Genomic DNA, 14,768 nt, shown 5'->3' with positions numbered 1-14,768 from the left:
CTATGCCTCTCCCCCGGGCCCACACCCCTCCCTCCCTCTCCAGCGGCCATGCTGCCTCTGCTTGTTTAAACCTACTGCAGCGGCGGATGGATTAAGATAAGGATTAGCATGAATCACATTGGTCCTTCACCACCCTGAAAAACATGCTTTTCACTTGTGGTTTGTAAACATACTGGACTATACCTGCATAACAGCTCTTGGCTATCCTAAGATGATGTCACCAGTGACCCTCACCACAGGTCTGTAATACTCTAGCTGCTCTGTTACTCGAGCTTTAACCAATGCTAGACTGAGGAAGGAGGGTGGGAGCCTGGGCCAGCAATAACAGTCACGGGAAGAGCCTTGAGTTCTTTGCAATGGAACCTGCCAGGGGAATGTCCATGGTCCAGCTTAATTAAAGCATTTCAATCATGTTTGCTGTCTGTCAGTCTCCCTACGTGGGAGTGCCATAGGAGCCCCCAGCTGGCTGCCAACCTAACTAATAAGATCCAGTCAGAGGTCTTGGGGTGGGGTGGGGTGTTGTGTGTGTGTAAAGGGCCAAAATTGACTTACATATTGTTGGCCCCTAACCCTAATAGTAACAGAGACATTTTTAAAAAAACGACGGAGTACTCAAGTCAGTCTTATGTCCGGGACGTAGCTTCGGGAGGGGTGTTTGGTGTGTTTCACCCCCCTAATAAATGTATTTTCAACTAAATAGTTGGGTACCGGTGCTTTCGGTCAGGTATGGTGATGTGTCTCTCGGATTTCGCAGGCACACAGACAAAAAACACACACTCTCCTTCGGTTTCGAAAGTCTTAACCAATTTGGCTAGTTTACAAAATATTGTGTTTTCCCTTACTCAGTACCCCTATCAAGCTGTATTCTTCTCCCTTTTCACTACCCCTTAAGCCCCTCTCATGTGCCCTGCTTGTTCTAGAATGTATTTTATCATTATATGTGTTGGACCTAGATTACCCAAGCCTACATATGGTAGCTTGGCACAGTAGTGGTCTACAGCTAACTCCAGGCGTTGGCTAAGTACTTACACAGCTTACCCACAGTAACACATTGATGAACCACTAAAATAAAGACACAACACCTTTGTTTGCAAAAATACCGTTACCTTTTATAAAAATAATATGGCTCTTTGGATTTGAAAGCATACAGGTTATCACATCAATTGCTTTTAGGAATAAACATTGCACTTTTACTAGAGAAAATAGTTTTCACTCCTCCAGCTGTGGAAAAAGCAGTAAATCATATACTTTTATCAGAATTCAGCAGTACATTCAGAGAACTTCTTGGATAATTAATTGAAGCTCCTAGACTTCACACTCTACAGGGGTATTTTGCATTAATACACAATGACATCAATAACTCTTTACTACAGCCTACCAATTCATTGGTTATGTTAACACATCTAGGGTTACGTTGCCTAACCCCTTCTCTCCTTTGTCACAGAATGAATCTCCAGGGAAGTAGAAAGGTCAAGGCCCTTTTCTCTGCTTATGGACCTGTTTAAAATAGCTGTCAACCTTTTATCCCTTTTTACCCAACACTTCCCTCTTCACACTCCCACTCTCCTTACTGTCTGGGTGGCAGATATGCCACAGTCCATAGGCCTTCAGCTGGTACCCGCCTCTCAAGCTCCCCCGATCAGCTGCTTCCCTGCACTGACGTGGGAAGAGCCTTGCCGGCCTCCTCAGCCCAAGCGCGCGTTCTCCTGTCAGCGCTGGCTAGGGGGCCTCGTTTCAGGCTTAACGCGGTGATTTCCTGCGTCTGCGGATCACCAGGGGTTAGATGGGCGGTCGGTTGCCCAAGCGCTAGTTCCTCCAGCAAGCGCTCACAAGTAGGGGGTTCCGCTGTCAACGCGGCGCTCCGGAAAGTCGTCTGGCGCCACCTCAGGCAACCCGATGGACGCGCTGATCTCTGGGGCATGCGCGTTCCTCGCAATGGCTCCACCTCTCAGGTCGCGCTGCTCGTCGGCGCCTGCGTGTTCCTCCCCGGACCTCGTCACGCAGAGAACACTGCACCCCTGGGCCTGCTCGACCCTAGGCCCCTCCTGCTGAAAGAAGCGGTCGCGCTACTGGCTTGCGCGGAAGCGTTTCCTCGCTTCTCCTGACGCGCCTGGTGCCCCCGGGGTCCCGCAGACGGACCACACTGCGCCGCTCCTCACACGCTGCTGCTTTCCTCCCCCGGCTCCAGAAGAAGTACCTCACAGATCGGGCACTCGCTCCTCCAGGTGCTCCAGGCTCCACAGTTCCCCAACCACCTCAAGGCGCTCCAAGGGGACCACAAATGACTCGCTGCCCTGGTAGGTGCAGCGCTGGGCAGGGCATATAAGACTGAGTTTCAGAAAGCAGATCCTGTCAGTTTCTACAGGAATGCTGATCCAGAAGGGTTTTTCTTCTCACGAAGCTTGTTTTCTTGGTCAATAACTGTTGTCTTGAGAGAGGGATCGGTCAAGGGCTAAAGGGGGAACAATCCTCTGAAGTAACTGTCAGCCTCAAATGACAACTAGCTGCTCTCAGTGTGTCCACCTCCTCTCACCACTGCCTCACTCCTCTACTCTGGGGTCAGCACAAAATGGCTGCTGGTCACTGGCCTTATATAGGGTGGCCTGAGACCTGCAGAATTCTCTAGGGTATTCTAGAAAGTTCCCTAATGTTAACCTATGGACCTGTCCTCCAGTGGTGTCCGTTATGGCAGTTGGTGGACACCATCTTAGGTTTCTTGAGATCCCTAGATTTTCAAGGGGGCTGACTAGGCCTCACAGGTTATGAGGGAAAAATGGCGTCATCGCCAAGGAGCACCTAGCCTCCTGACAGCATTAAAAAAATTCCTGATGGACATATGTAAAAATAAAAATAGAAAGTCTGGGAGGCTAAGGGGGACAAAAATAAATCATGGTGGTTAGAGTCTTCCCAGAAGCAGACAGGTCTAACACGCGTCCCCCCCAGCTGAAAGTGGGGAGAACTACCCAACCCCTTGGGAGTCCTCATCACTAAGGCGGAAATACCTGGATAGACCGTCTGCATTGGCATGGTCTGCCCCAGGTCGATGTTCCACCCTGAAGTCCATTCCCTGTAGGGAGATGGACCACCTTAGCAACTTGGGATTCTCCCCCTTCATTTGCATCAGCCAACGAAGGGGGCGATGGTCAGTCTGAACTAGGAAGTGCGAACCAAACAGGTATGGTCGCAGCTTCTTCAGAGCCCAAACCACCGCAAAGGCTTCTCTCTCAATTGTACTCCACCTCCTTTCCCTGGGGAGTAGTCTCCTGGACAGGAAGACCACGGGTTGATCCAAGCCCTCATCATTTAGCTGCGATAACACTGCCCCAATGCCATGTTCTGACGCATCTGTTTGGACAATGAATTCTCTAGCAAAATTAGGGGCCTTGAGAATGGGAGCGGAACACAATGCTTGTTTCAAGGTCAGGAAGGCTCGCTGGCAAGCCTCCGTCCAGACTACCCGTCGGGGTTGCTTCTTGGAAGTAAGCTCAGTGAGAGGGGCCACAATAGTGCCATACCCCTTCACGAAGCGACGGTAATATCCAGTGAGGCCCAGGAAGGCTCGGACCTCTGTTTGAGTCTTGGGGGGCTCCCAGGCGATGATAGCCTCAATCTTTGCCTGGAGGGGCTGCACCGTCCCTCTGCCCACCAAGTGACCTAGGTACACCACCGACCCTTGTCCGATCTGACACTTGCTGGCCTTGATGGTCAAGCCAGCCTGTTGCAGGGCATGAAGAACAGCTTGCAGGTGCTGCAAATGGTCCTCCCAGCTGCTGCTGAAGACAGCAATGTCGTCCAGGTATGCAGCAGAAAAAGCTTCCATTCCCGAAAGGACCCTGTTCACCAGCCTCTGAAAAGTGGCAGGGGCATTCTTGAGCCCAAAGGGCATCACACGAAATTGGTAGTGTCCCTCAGGTGTAGAGAAGGCTGACCTTTCCTTCGCCTCCTCAGTAAGGGAAATCTGCCAGTACCCTGAAGTTAGGTCAAAGGTACTTAAGTATTGGGCAGCTCCCAGCCGGTCAATAAGCTCATCCGCCCGTGGGATAGGATGTGCATCAGTTTTAGTCACTGAGTTCAAGCCTCGGTAGTCCACACAGAATCTCAATTCAGGTGTGGTGCCTGGTGGGGCAGCTTTTGGTACCAAAACCACCGGGCTAGACCAAGGGCTACCAGAAGGTTCAATCACCCCTAGCTCCAGCATCTTGGCGACTTCACTTTTGATGTTGGCCTTCACCTTGTCCGACAGCCGGTAGATTTTAGATTTCACAGGTGGGCTGTCTCCTGTGTCCACGTCATGGGTACACAGGTGGGTCCTACCTGGGACAAGGGAGAACAGGGGAGAAAATTGCTCCAGGATCTGGCGGCAATCACTTTGCTGTTCAGAAGTCAGGGATGGCGAGAGAATCACTCCCTCCACTGATCCATCTTTTTCTTTGTACGAGAGAAGATCAGGGAGAGGTTCACTTTCTTCTTCCTCTGCTCCATCGGTCACCAGCATTAAGACAACCTCGGGCCTCTCATGAAGACTCCGTATCATACCTTTCAAGGTTTTGTTAAACCTTTCCACAAGACCATTGGTTTGTGGGTGATAGGGAGTAGTAAACCGATAGGTAACACCGCACTCCTTCCACATGGCCCGCATGTATGCTGAAAGGAAGTTAGTCCCCCTGTCGGAAATGACCTCCTTGGGGAAACCCACTCTGGTGAAAATCCCCATCAGGGCCCTTGCCACTGCAGGTGCAGTGATGGTCCTCAGAGGTATTGCCTCTGGGTACCGGGTGGCATGATCTACCAAAACCAGTATGAACCGATGTCCAGCTGAAGTTGGTGGATCCAATGGCCCTACAATGTCGATGCCCACCCTCTCAAAGGGGGTGCTAACGACGGGTAGTGGTTCCAGGGGAGCTTTTAGCTTCACCCCAGTTTTCCCACTGGCTTGGCAAGACACACACGTCCGACAATATGTATCCGACGCCACTTTCATTCGAGGCCAGTAGAAATGGGGGACAAGCCGGGCAAAGGTCTTGTCCTGTCCTAGGTGTCCTGCCAATGGTATCTCATGAGCCAGTTCCAGTAGAAAGGCTCTAAAGCATTGAGGGACCACCAAGGCTCTGGCTGAACCGTGGCCAGGTGTCTTGGGCTCACTGTAGAGGAGTCCATCCTCCCAGTAAATCTGGTAGCTCCCCTCAATGTTTCCCGCTGCCTGGGCGTTGGCCTGTTGCCGCAGCCCCTCGAGAGTAGGACACTCTTTCTGAGCTTTGCAGAACTCTTCCCGGGAAGGACCTCCCTCCACATGCCATTCAGTGGGGATGGGTAGGTTTTCCAGGGAAGCAACATTCTCCCCGGTGGACTCCAGATCCACCTCCGCAGGTGGTCCAGTTGTCTCACGAGGTGGAGATGTCGAGGCAGGGTCCTCCGGCCTCCTGTCCTTCTCCTCTCTGGCAGCCGGCTGGGCCATTGTTCCAGGCTCCAGCGTCAATGAACTCCCCCTTCGGGCAGTCGCGGACCTTGTGCTGACACAAGTCCAGTCAGGGGGTCCCAGCATCTCAGAGTGAGTCTGGTACTCCACCCTCCTCCAAGCATTGTGCTCCATATCATTCCCTAACAGGCAGTCAACAGGCACGGCAGGGCTTACGGCAACTCGAAGTGGACCTGCAACCCCTCCCCACTCAAAGGGAACCTGAGCCACAGGATAGTGGCCCAATCTGCCGTCAGCCATTACGGCGGGATGGAGTACATCTGGGATGACCTGCTCTGGAGACACCAGCTGACTCCTTACCATAGTCATGCTGGCTCCTGTGTCTCTCAGAGCCTCCCCTCTTCGGCCATTGATGGTGACCCACTGCTCATACTTAGTAGTATTAGAGGGCAGCTGGGTCTTGGGAACCATCTCTTTGTCTCCCAGGGACACTAAGGTGACACCCGCCCGCTCCCCTCCATTAACCAAAGGTATCTCCTCCCCGAGCACTACACTAGTGATTCCCGGGGCTTTTCCTCCAGTGGGAGGGGGTGGTCTTTTTGGGCACCTCACATCTCCTTTATAGTGTCCCACACCACCACACTCAAAACAATGAACAACCCTTGGCTGCTGGCTTTGGCCAGGGGTAGGGTTGCGAGGGGGGTTACTCTTGGGGATGAATCCTCTGCCCCTTCCTTGCGAAGTATTTTGTGGCCCTTTTGAGAACTCCCTCTTAGTTTCCCCTCCCTCTTTCCTCTGGGGGGCGCCCTGTCCTTGCTTCTGGGAATTCCCTCCAGTCCCCTTAGTCGACACCCGGGTACTAACCCAGATGTCCGCCTCCTCAGCAAGCTTCCTGGGGCTGGTCAGCTTGCTGTCCACCAGATGCTGTCTTAGCTCGGGAAGACACTTCTCGAGTAGGTGTTCCTTGAGTATGAGGTCATATAGTCCCTCATAGTCCCCTACATCGCTGCCTCTTACCCAACCCTCCAGGGCCTTCCTGGAGTAGTCCAAGAAATCTACCCAGTTTTGCGTGCCCAGCTTGTAGCTGCCCCGGAACTTTTGCCTATATTTCTCAGGGGTCAACCCAAACTTCTTGAGCAGCGCTGATTTCATAGCCGGATAGTAGGTCTGTTCACTCTGGTCAAGAGCCAACAAAGTATCCCTGCCAGTGGGGGGCATGTATTTGTATAACCCACCTCCCCAGTGGACTTCCAGAATCCCATGGGCCCTTAGCGAGACCTCGTAGGCGGCTAGCCATTTAGCAATGTCGTCACTGGGTACATAACAAGCCATAATATCTTTTGGTAGGTACGGTCTAGGTTCTTTGATGTTGGTCTGGGTATCGCTGCCACCATTCTCTGATTTGGGGGATCCTCGGTTTAGGGCTTGTAAATCCATCTCTTTGATGGTTCGCTCATGTGCCAACCTCCTATCCTCCCTTTCCATGTCCATCCTGGCTAGTTCTATTTTCAACCTCCTCTCCTCCCTCCTATCTTCCAGCTCGGCTTCGGTTAAGCCCCTGTCTGAAACACTGCTGCTTGCCCTTGAAGGTAACCTGGGACCTGTCAGAAGATTCCCTCTCCCCATTTGGTTCAGCAATGCAGCCTCAGTAACAGTGTCCCCATCACCCACTTCCATTTCTGGTTCCTCCCTTAGGCGAGCTTCTAACCATGCCCTTATGCTTGTCAGCAACTCTCCTTTCTTGGCACCTTTATTGAAAAATACCCCGTTCTGCTGACACCAATCCCTGAGTTGGGCCACAGTATTGGCTTCCAACTCTTTAAGATTCACCTCCAGCTTTGCCATGGTATAAAATTACTCACAGGAGAAACCCACGAAGTGACTTGAGGTTAACCTCCACCCACCACCAGAAGTAAATTTAGAAAAATCAAAAATATAAATTAGGAGGGCCGCAGGGAGAAAACTCCAGGTGGGGTCTCGTGGTTGTCACTGTGTTACTAATAAGTGAGTGTAAGTACAAATCCGTGATCCCACCGCTGAAACACCAATTATGTTGGACCTAGATTACCCAAGCCTACATATGGTAGCTTGGCACAGTAGTGGTCTACAGCTAACTCCAGGCGTTGGCTAAGTACTTACACAGCTTACCCACAGTAACACATTGATGAACCACTAAAATAAAGACACAACACCTTTGTTTGCAAAAATACCGTTACCTTTTATAAAAATAATATGGCTCTTTGGATTTGAAAGCATACAGGTTATCACATCAATTGCTTTTAGGAATAAACATTGCACTTTTACTAGAGAAAATAGTTTTCACTCCTCCAGCTGTGGAAAAAGCAGTAAATCATATACTTTTATCAGAATTCAGCAGTACATTCAGAGAACTTCTTGGATAATTAATTGAAGCTCCTAGACTTCACACTCTACAGGGGTATTTTGCATTAATACACAATGACATCAATAACTCTTTACTACAGCCTACCAATTCATTGGTTATGTTAACACATCTAGGGTTACGTTGCCTAACCCCTTCTCTCCTTTGTCACAGAATGAATCTCCAGGGAAGTAGAAAGGTCAAGGCCCTTTTCTCTGCTTATGGACCTGTTTAAAATAGCTGTCAACCTTTTATCCCTTTTTACCCAACACTTCCCTCTTCACACTCCCACTCTCCTTACTGTCTGGGTGGCAGATATGCCACAGTCCATAGGCCTTCAGCTGGTACCCGCCTCTCAAGCTCCCCCGATCAGCTGCTTCCCTGCACTGACGTGGGAAGAGCCTTGCCGGCCTCCTCAGCCCAAGCGCGCGTTCTCCTGTCAGCGCTGGCTAGGGGGCCTCGTTTCAGGCTTAACGCGGTGATTTCCTGCGTCTGCGGATCACCAGGGGTTAGATGGGCGGTCGGTTGCCCAAGCGCTAGTTCCTCCAGCAAGCGCTCACAAGTAGGGGGTTCCGCTGTCAACGCGGCGCTCCGGAAAGTCGTCTGGCGCCACCTCAGGCAACCCGATGGACGCGCTGATCTCTGGGGCATGCGCGTTCCTCGCAATGGCTCCACCTCTCAGGTCGCGCTGCTCGTCGGCGCCTGCGTGTTCCTCCCCGGACCTCGTCACGCAGAGAACACTGCACCCCTGGGCCTGCTCGACCCTAGGCCCCTCCTGCTGAAAGAAGCGGTCGCGCTACTGGCTTGCGCGGAAGCGTTTCCTCGCTTCTCCTGACGCGCCTGGTGCCCCCGGGGTCCCGCAGACGGACCACACTGCGCCGCTCCTCACACGCTGCTGCTTTCCTCCCCCGGCTCCAGAAGAAGTACCTCACAGATCGGGCACTCGCTCCTCCAGGTGCTCCAGGCTCCACAGTTCCCCAACCACCTCAAGGCGCTCCAAGGGGACCACAAATGACTCGCTACCCTGGTAGGTGCAGCGCTGGGCAGGGCATATAAGACTGAGTTTCAGAAAGCAGATCCTGTCAGTTTCTACAGGAATGCTGATCCAGAAGGGTTTTTCTTCTCACGAAGCTTGTTTTCTTGGTCAATAACTGTTGTCTTGAGAGAGGGATCGGTCAAGGGCTAAAGGGGGAACAATCCTCTGAAGTAACTGTCAGCCTCAAATGACAACTAGCTGCTCTCAGTGTGTCCACCTCCTCTCACCACTGCCTCACTCCTCTACTCTGGGGTCAGCACAAAATGGCTGCTGGTCACTGGCCTTATATAGGGTGGCCTGAGACCTGCAGAATTCTCTAGGGTATTCTAGAAAGTTCCCTAATGTTAACCTATGGACCTGTCCTCCAGTGGTGTCCGTTATGGCAGTTGGTGGACACCATCTTAGGTTTCTTGAGATCCCTAGATTTTCAAGGGGGCTGACTAGGCCTCACAGGTTATGAGGGAAAAATGGCGTCATCGCCAAGGAGCACCTAGCCTCCTGACAGCATTAAAAAAATTCCTGATGGACATATGTAAAAATAAAAATAGAAAGTCTGGGAGGCTAAGGGGGACAAAAATAAATCATGGTGGTTAGAGTCTTCCCAGAAGCAGACAGGTCTAACAATATGCCTGTGCCATTGTTGGAAGACCTGAAGCTCACACCCCCTCGGTCTTACTGACCAAGCTACGTACCCTGTTCAGGTTAATAACTTAAGCATCTCAACCCGTCACGCTTTCCCTCTTTGTTCTATCTGAACCATATTTAGCCCGCTGCAGTGCCAATGTCCTTTGTTCCCTTCTGTCCGCTGACTCTGTGGGTTGGAGGGGAAACCCCATCTGCGGTGATCCCGAATTTTCTCACCTAACATCCTTTGTCTTCTGTGTCAGTCAGTAGATTGTTTTTCACACTGTACTGTAGACTCCCCGGCTTCAATGAGGCCGGATACAACTTTACAATGTGGTAACGAGGGGTGGTCAGCGTCACTCCACTGACCTTCATTAGCTCGGTGGGTTACTGGAGGGGCGCGCTGTGCGGGGTAGGGGGGTGCATGACAAGCTGCCGCCTGCTGTCTGACATATGGTTAAGAGCCGCGCATGTGCGCACTGCTCCAGAGTGTGTGCGTGTGTGACTGCTCCAGTGTGTGCGTGCATGTGACTGCTCCAGAGTGTGTGTGTGTGTGTGTGACTGCTCCTGGGTGTGTGTGTGTGTGTGACTGTTCCTGGGTGTGTGTGTGTGTGACTGTTCCAGGGTGTGTGTGTATGTGACTGCTCCAGAGTGTGTGTGTGTGTATGTGACTGCTCCAGTGTGTGTGTGTGTGTGTATGTGACTGCTCCAGAGTGTGTGTGTGTGTGTATGTGACTGCTCCAGAGTGTGTGTGTGTGTATGTGACTGCTCCAGTGTGTGTGTGTGTGTGTGTGACTGCTCCAGTGGGTGTGTGTATGTGACTGCTCTGGTTGTGTGTGTGTGTGGGGCTCTGGGTGTGTGTGTGTGGCTCTGGGTGTGCCTGGCTCTGGGTGTGTGTGGCTGGTTCTGGGTGTGTGTGGCTGGCTCTGGGTGTGTGTGTGTGTGTGGCTCTGGGTGTGTGTGTGTGTGGTAGTAATTGCTGTCTGCTGAGCTCGTCCGTAGGGTACAATAGTTCTCACATTTGCGAGAGATTAAGCTATTGGCAATGTAAATGACAATGCCATTTATTTATCTGTTTTCAAAACCAACACATAAATACAAATTTTGTCATTTACAATGCCAATAGCTCTAACTTCTCCAAAGGCGAAACCGTTGCATTGTAAATGCTTGTTGATTAGGTAAGAGATAGCATTTGCCCCTCTTGGGTCTGGAGAAAGCTTAATTTAAATAGAATGCAATTAGCCATGTCCTGCTTGTGCCTGGACTCCAGCAATCACTAACACAGAAAAGGAAACTTCAGTGCACGGTCCTGTGCTAACTCTAAAATCAAAGAAAAAATAGACTTGGAGTGCCCTGCCATTTTCCAAGATGTTGTGCTCAAATATACGGATAGTTTTTAATTAATTATTATTATTTTTAATTTCCTTCCCACTATGTTACTTGCCACAACAATGGTACTTAAGAATTTATTCGTATATATCTTGGCCAGTTACTCAAATAAATTACTACAACCACCATCCTTTATTTCAACACCAGCCTCTGACAAAACTAGTTAGCTTTACACTCCCCTTACCTCTCATTTACACATTGAGCACGAATACCTTTTATTTGTGTAGAGTCTAAGGATCAGTAGCCCCAGCCTTTAATTGTCCACACTGTTTATTCTTTACCAGAGACTTTACTTTAAGTTGCCTTGCATTGTTCCTTATCGACCAGGGAAAGAATACTTGTGTTGTAGATATTTAGGCCCACTTGCTTTTAAAACAACTTAGTAGTAAAAAAATTAAAAAAAGCAAGCAAATGTATTTTGGAGTAGAACCAAATACACAGCGTCCCTTCCACCTCTTGCTTGCTCGTGCTCACTCTTTTTCTCCCTCTGTCTCTCATTGCCCCCCCCCCCCCCACATGCATACGCACTAATCTCTGCTTTAGTTTATAATTTAACATCTAATTTTGGGATGCATAATACAGAGCGATTCATGGAGTCTTACAGTGGACCTAAGCTCAAGTCCTTGATCGAAATCGGCCCCTCCCATAATTTTATAGACACCAAGCTTCAGTAATTCACTGTCATCAGAGATGTTCAACCATGGCTGGAGCAAGACAATGTATTGAGATTGACTCACTCACCAAGCTACACTTCTCTGTGCATTTTTTTCCCTTACTGTGTGCTCAGTAATAATCCCGCAGCTACCTGCACATGTGCGTGCTTCATGCATGCACATGTGCAGTTGACCATGCTCACTTGCCGTATGTCTCCACACTCTCTATATCAGCTGCATCTCTACAACCTATTTACCCCTGTTACAGCCCAGCCTGAAAGTTAACCTCTAAACAGCAGCCTTATTGGAGCATAGTAATGTAATGCAACATTATTTTGTTTTCTGCAGCGGATTCTACTCGGCTTCTGTCACCTAATGACCTAATGGAAATAGCCCAAGGAGTCTCTGATCTGACTATAGCTCATGAAATAATAATGAACCAAAACTTCCAGCTGAAAGAAATAGTCTTCCCTTCAGGCAGGTAAGTTCTAAAAACTCCATGTTTATCCTGCTTTTCCAACACGGTCTCTTTGTTTAGTTATTCATACATAATTTTAGAATGTGCTGTTGTCCGCTAGGTCACTTCTGAGCACCTCACTTGTCCTAACCAAGACTTCTCCTGTAATTTATTTATATATTTTGGGATTTTTATAAAACTAATCAGACCCACCAGGGTAGTGGCACACATTACATAGGAGCAAAAGTAAATAAATATGTACATGAGTCTACATAGTCCATAGCAAAATGGAAAGTATTGGGTTTAGACGGCTATGATGATATAAAATAAAGATTAATAAAGAGGAGGTGTGTAGTTGGCCACAGTTGACCTTCTTGCTTCCTGTCCCAACTTTAAGTGAAGTAGAAAGAGTAAGACTTGAATAGAAATGAATGGGAAAGTATTCCTTAATTGCGATTCGCAATTTGCTAATCGCAATTAAGGAATATTAAGAAATCGCTAAAAATTGTGATTTTTTTTTTACATACATCCCTATTTGCAATTCTCAAATAGCGATTTCTAAAAAATTGCTATTTGAGAATCGCAAATCAGGATGTTGATACATATGGCCCCCAAACTCTCTAATCCAGTAAGTAGGAGTTTATTGTGATGCTCCTAAAACCTGCATATGGTTCCAATTCTGCGACTAATGCCTGTGGGGATGCTCTCACATGGTGGATTTGAAGATGTTTGGTAAGCTGCTTCATGTTGTATGTCAGTGATAACAGTGGTGACATCATAGAGGTCCTGTAGGTTAGCGCCTTATGCCAGACTTGCTCTGCGGACCCTGGAGGCACTTTTTGGTGGAATCTGGGGAACCTCTTGATCTGCTTACTGTGAGGGACAATGCTGTGACCATAGACACTGATGTCCATCCGGAAGTATTACTCTATACCTTTTCTTGTGTGACACTGGGAATTCTCTTGGTTGCTAATGTGCCTTATGGTGGCTACTCTTAGTATTGCTGTTTCCTTGACTTGAGTTCACTGGTCTGTGTCCTAGTCAATTCTGAGGGCATGGTTCCTACCGCTTGTCATTCATGCATGGTGTGATCTTCTCGGAGCCAGACACTAATCTACCCTTGAATGCCAGCAATGATAAGCACGCAGAAGGGCTTGCTGGGATATTGGACACCAACGAGATAAACTAAATCAGTGGAGTGCTGTGCGAGGGCCTTTGGTACGTAGACATGTTCAGCCTTAAAGGAATCCATCATAGCTCTAACCAAGACAGGTCTTTGGCACTGTCAAGTGAACTTTAAAAGAGCACTATTAAAGGATCTCATCCTAGAAGGAATCTCTGAGATAGGACTTTGGATCAGGAGATAGAATATATGAAAGAAGGACCCGAGGGTCTTGAACTAGAATTGTTTATTGTGGGCATGTTATCGCTGTTGGAGGATGGGTAAGTGTAATATTGATTGGACCAAAGAGACCGGGTGGACTCAAAAACGCCCAGTGCATGACCAGGAGACTATGGGGATGTCTTAGTAAAATTCCATAATTACTTAAAGCAGTATTGAAAGCTGTCTGAAAAGTCAAGAAGATCTCTGTCCAAGGAATTCTTGGGCATGCTCTTTGAGGACATTTCCACAGTGACCCTCCTAAGGAGAGGTTTGTAAAAGCCCATCACAGACAAGCTTAAAGAGATTAAGATACAACATAAATATGCATTTCTCTTTTGAGACCACTTTTGAGGAGGATGATCAGACTCATCATTTTTGAAGTTAGAGTGGCGGCTGTCCAATTCCTAAAAACCTCACTACAGGACATTGGTCCTGCTGAAGTCTCAAGCTCATCTTGTCCCTGCCTTCTTTCACACAACCACATTATGTGTTCATTGCATGCGCCACGTCTTAAGGGACGTAGTTTTAGGGATTCCTAAGCTCATATGCCCTCTGATTCACCAAATATCGAATGTATGTGGGATACAGCACCTCCAGATATAGAGCATAGGACTTTTGGGAGTCGCAAAGGAGTTTGAAGCGAGCGGGAAGGGCAACATCAGTTCTTGTCAGGCTCAAGTTGACAGATTGGAGAGGCCGAAATAGCACTGGAGATGGCAAGGGAAAGGAGTCTTTTGCTCAACTGATGATCTCTGGTTAAAACCATTCTTTTAGTTATTAGGAAGGGGTAAAACAGTTGGCTAATAGACGACATCTTGGAGTTGTTGGCGCATGAGGGTTTTTGTTTTCCTTGTCTATGGCGCTAAAGTATTAGCGACCACTGCGCCTTCGGCCTGGTCGCCCCCACTGCCTACCTGCTGCCCGCTGCCTACCTGCTGATACTGCCGCTGCCCCAGCCGCCGCAGGGCCGCCCACCAAGCCACTGCCTACCTGCTGTTACCGCCGCTGCCCCAGCCGCCGCAGGGCCGCCCACCAAGCCACTGCCTACCTGCTGATACTGCCGCTGCTCCAGCCGCCGCAGGGCCGCCCGCCAAGCCCGACATCCTTTTTTCCGCCGCTGCCAGCCCGCGGCCCCGCCCCCCCGCCAGCCGATTGGTCAGCCCGCTCCCGCCTTCCCGCAGACCCTCCCTACTGGCTCCCTTCTTATGACGCCCCCGGAGCGACCGCGCAGCGGACGCGCGCAGCGGGAGCACCGAATGAGCGCCGAAGGTGCGCCAAAGGTAAGCCCGTCTGCGCCCGTCCGCGCCTGGACCGCGCCCAGTGCCAGGACCCCTGGCCCCCACCGACGGAAGCCGACCCGACGGACCTACGACGCCACCGAACTCAACGCACTCAACACCGGCCGAACCCCGGGCTGCTACCGAGCCAC

The 14,768-nt window shown here is 49.8% G+C and overlaps 1 protein-coding gene across 2 annotated transcripts in view; it reads left to right on the top strand.

Moving 5' to 3' along the window:
* The window catches only part of TCP11 (t-complex 11), a 323,210-nt gene that overhangs the window by 58,421 nt on the left and 250,021 nt on the right, over positions 1-14,768 (top strand). For both annotated transcript variants that reach the window (XM_078644306.1, XM_078644305.1), the window contains exon 3: positions 11,847-11,979. In XM_078644306.1, the coding sequence (XP_078500432.1) occupies positions 11,847-11,979 (133 nt within the window). The remainder of the gene's footprint in view (positions 1-11,846; positions 11,980-14,768) is intronic.

The sequence above is a fragment of the Lissotriton helveticus genome, chromosome 5_1 (genome assembly GCF_964261635.1).
Source record: "Lissotriton helveticus chromosome 5_1, aLisHel1.1, whole genome shotgun sequence".
NCBI lineage: Eukaryota > Metazoa > Chordata > Amphibia > Caudata > Salamandridae > Lissotriton > Lissotriton helveticus.
Note: the sequence above shows the minus strand (reverse complement) of the source record. Positions and strands in the feature narration are given on the sequence as shown.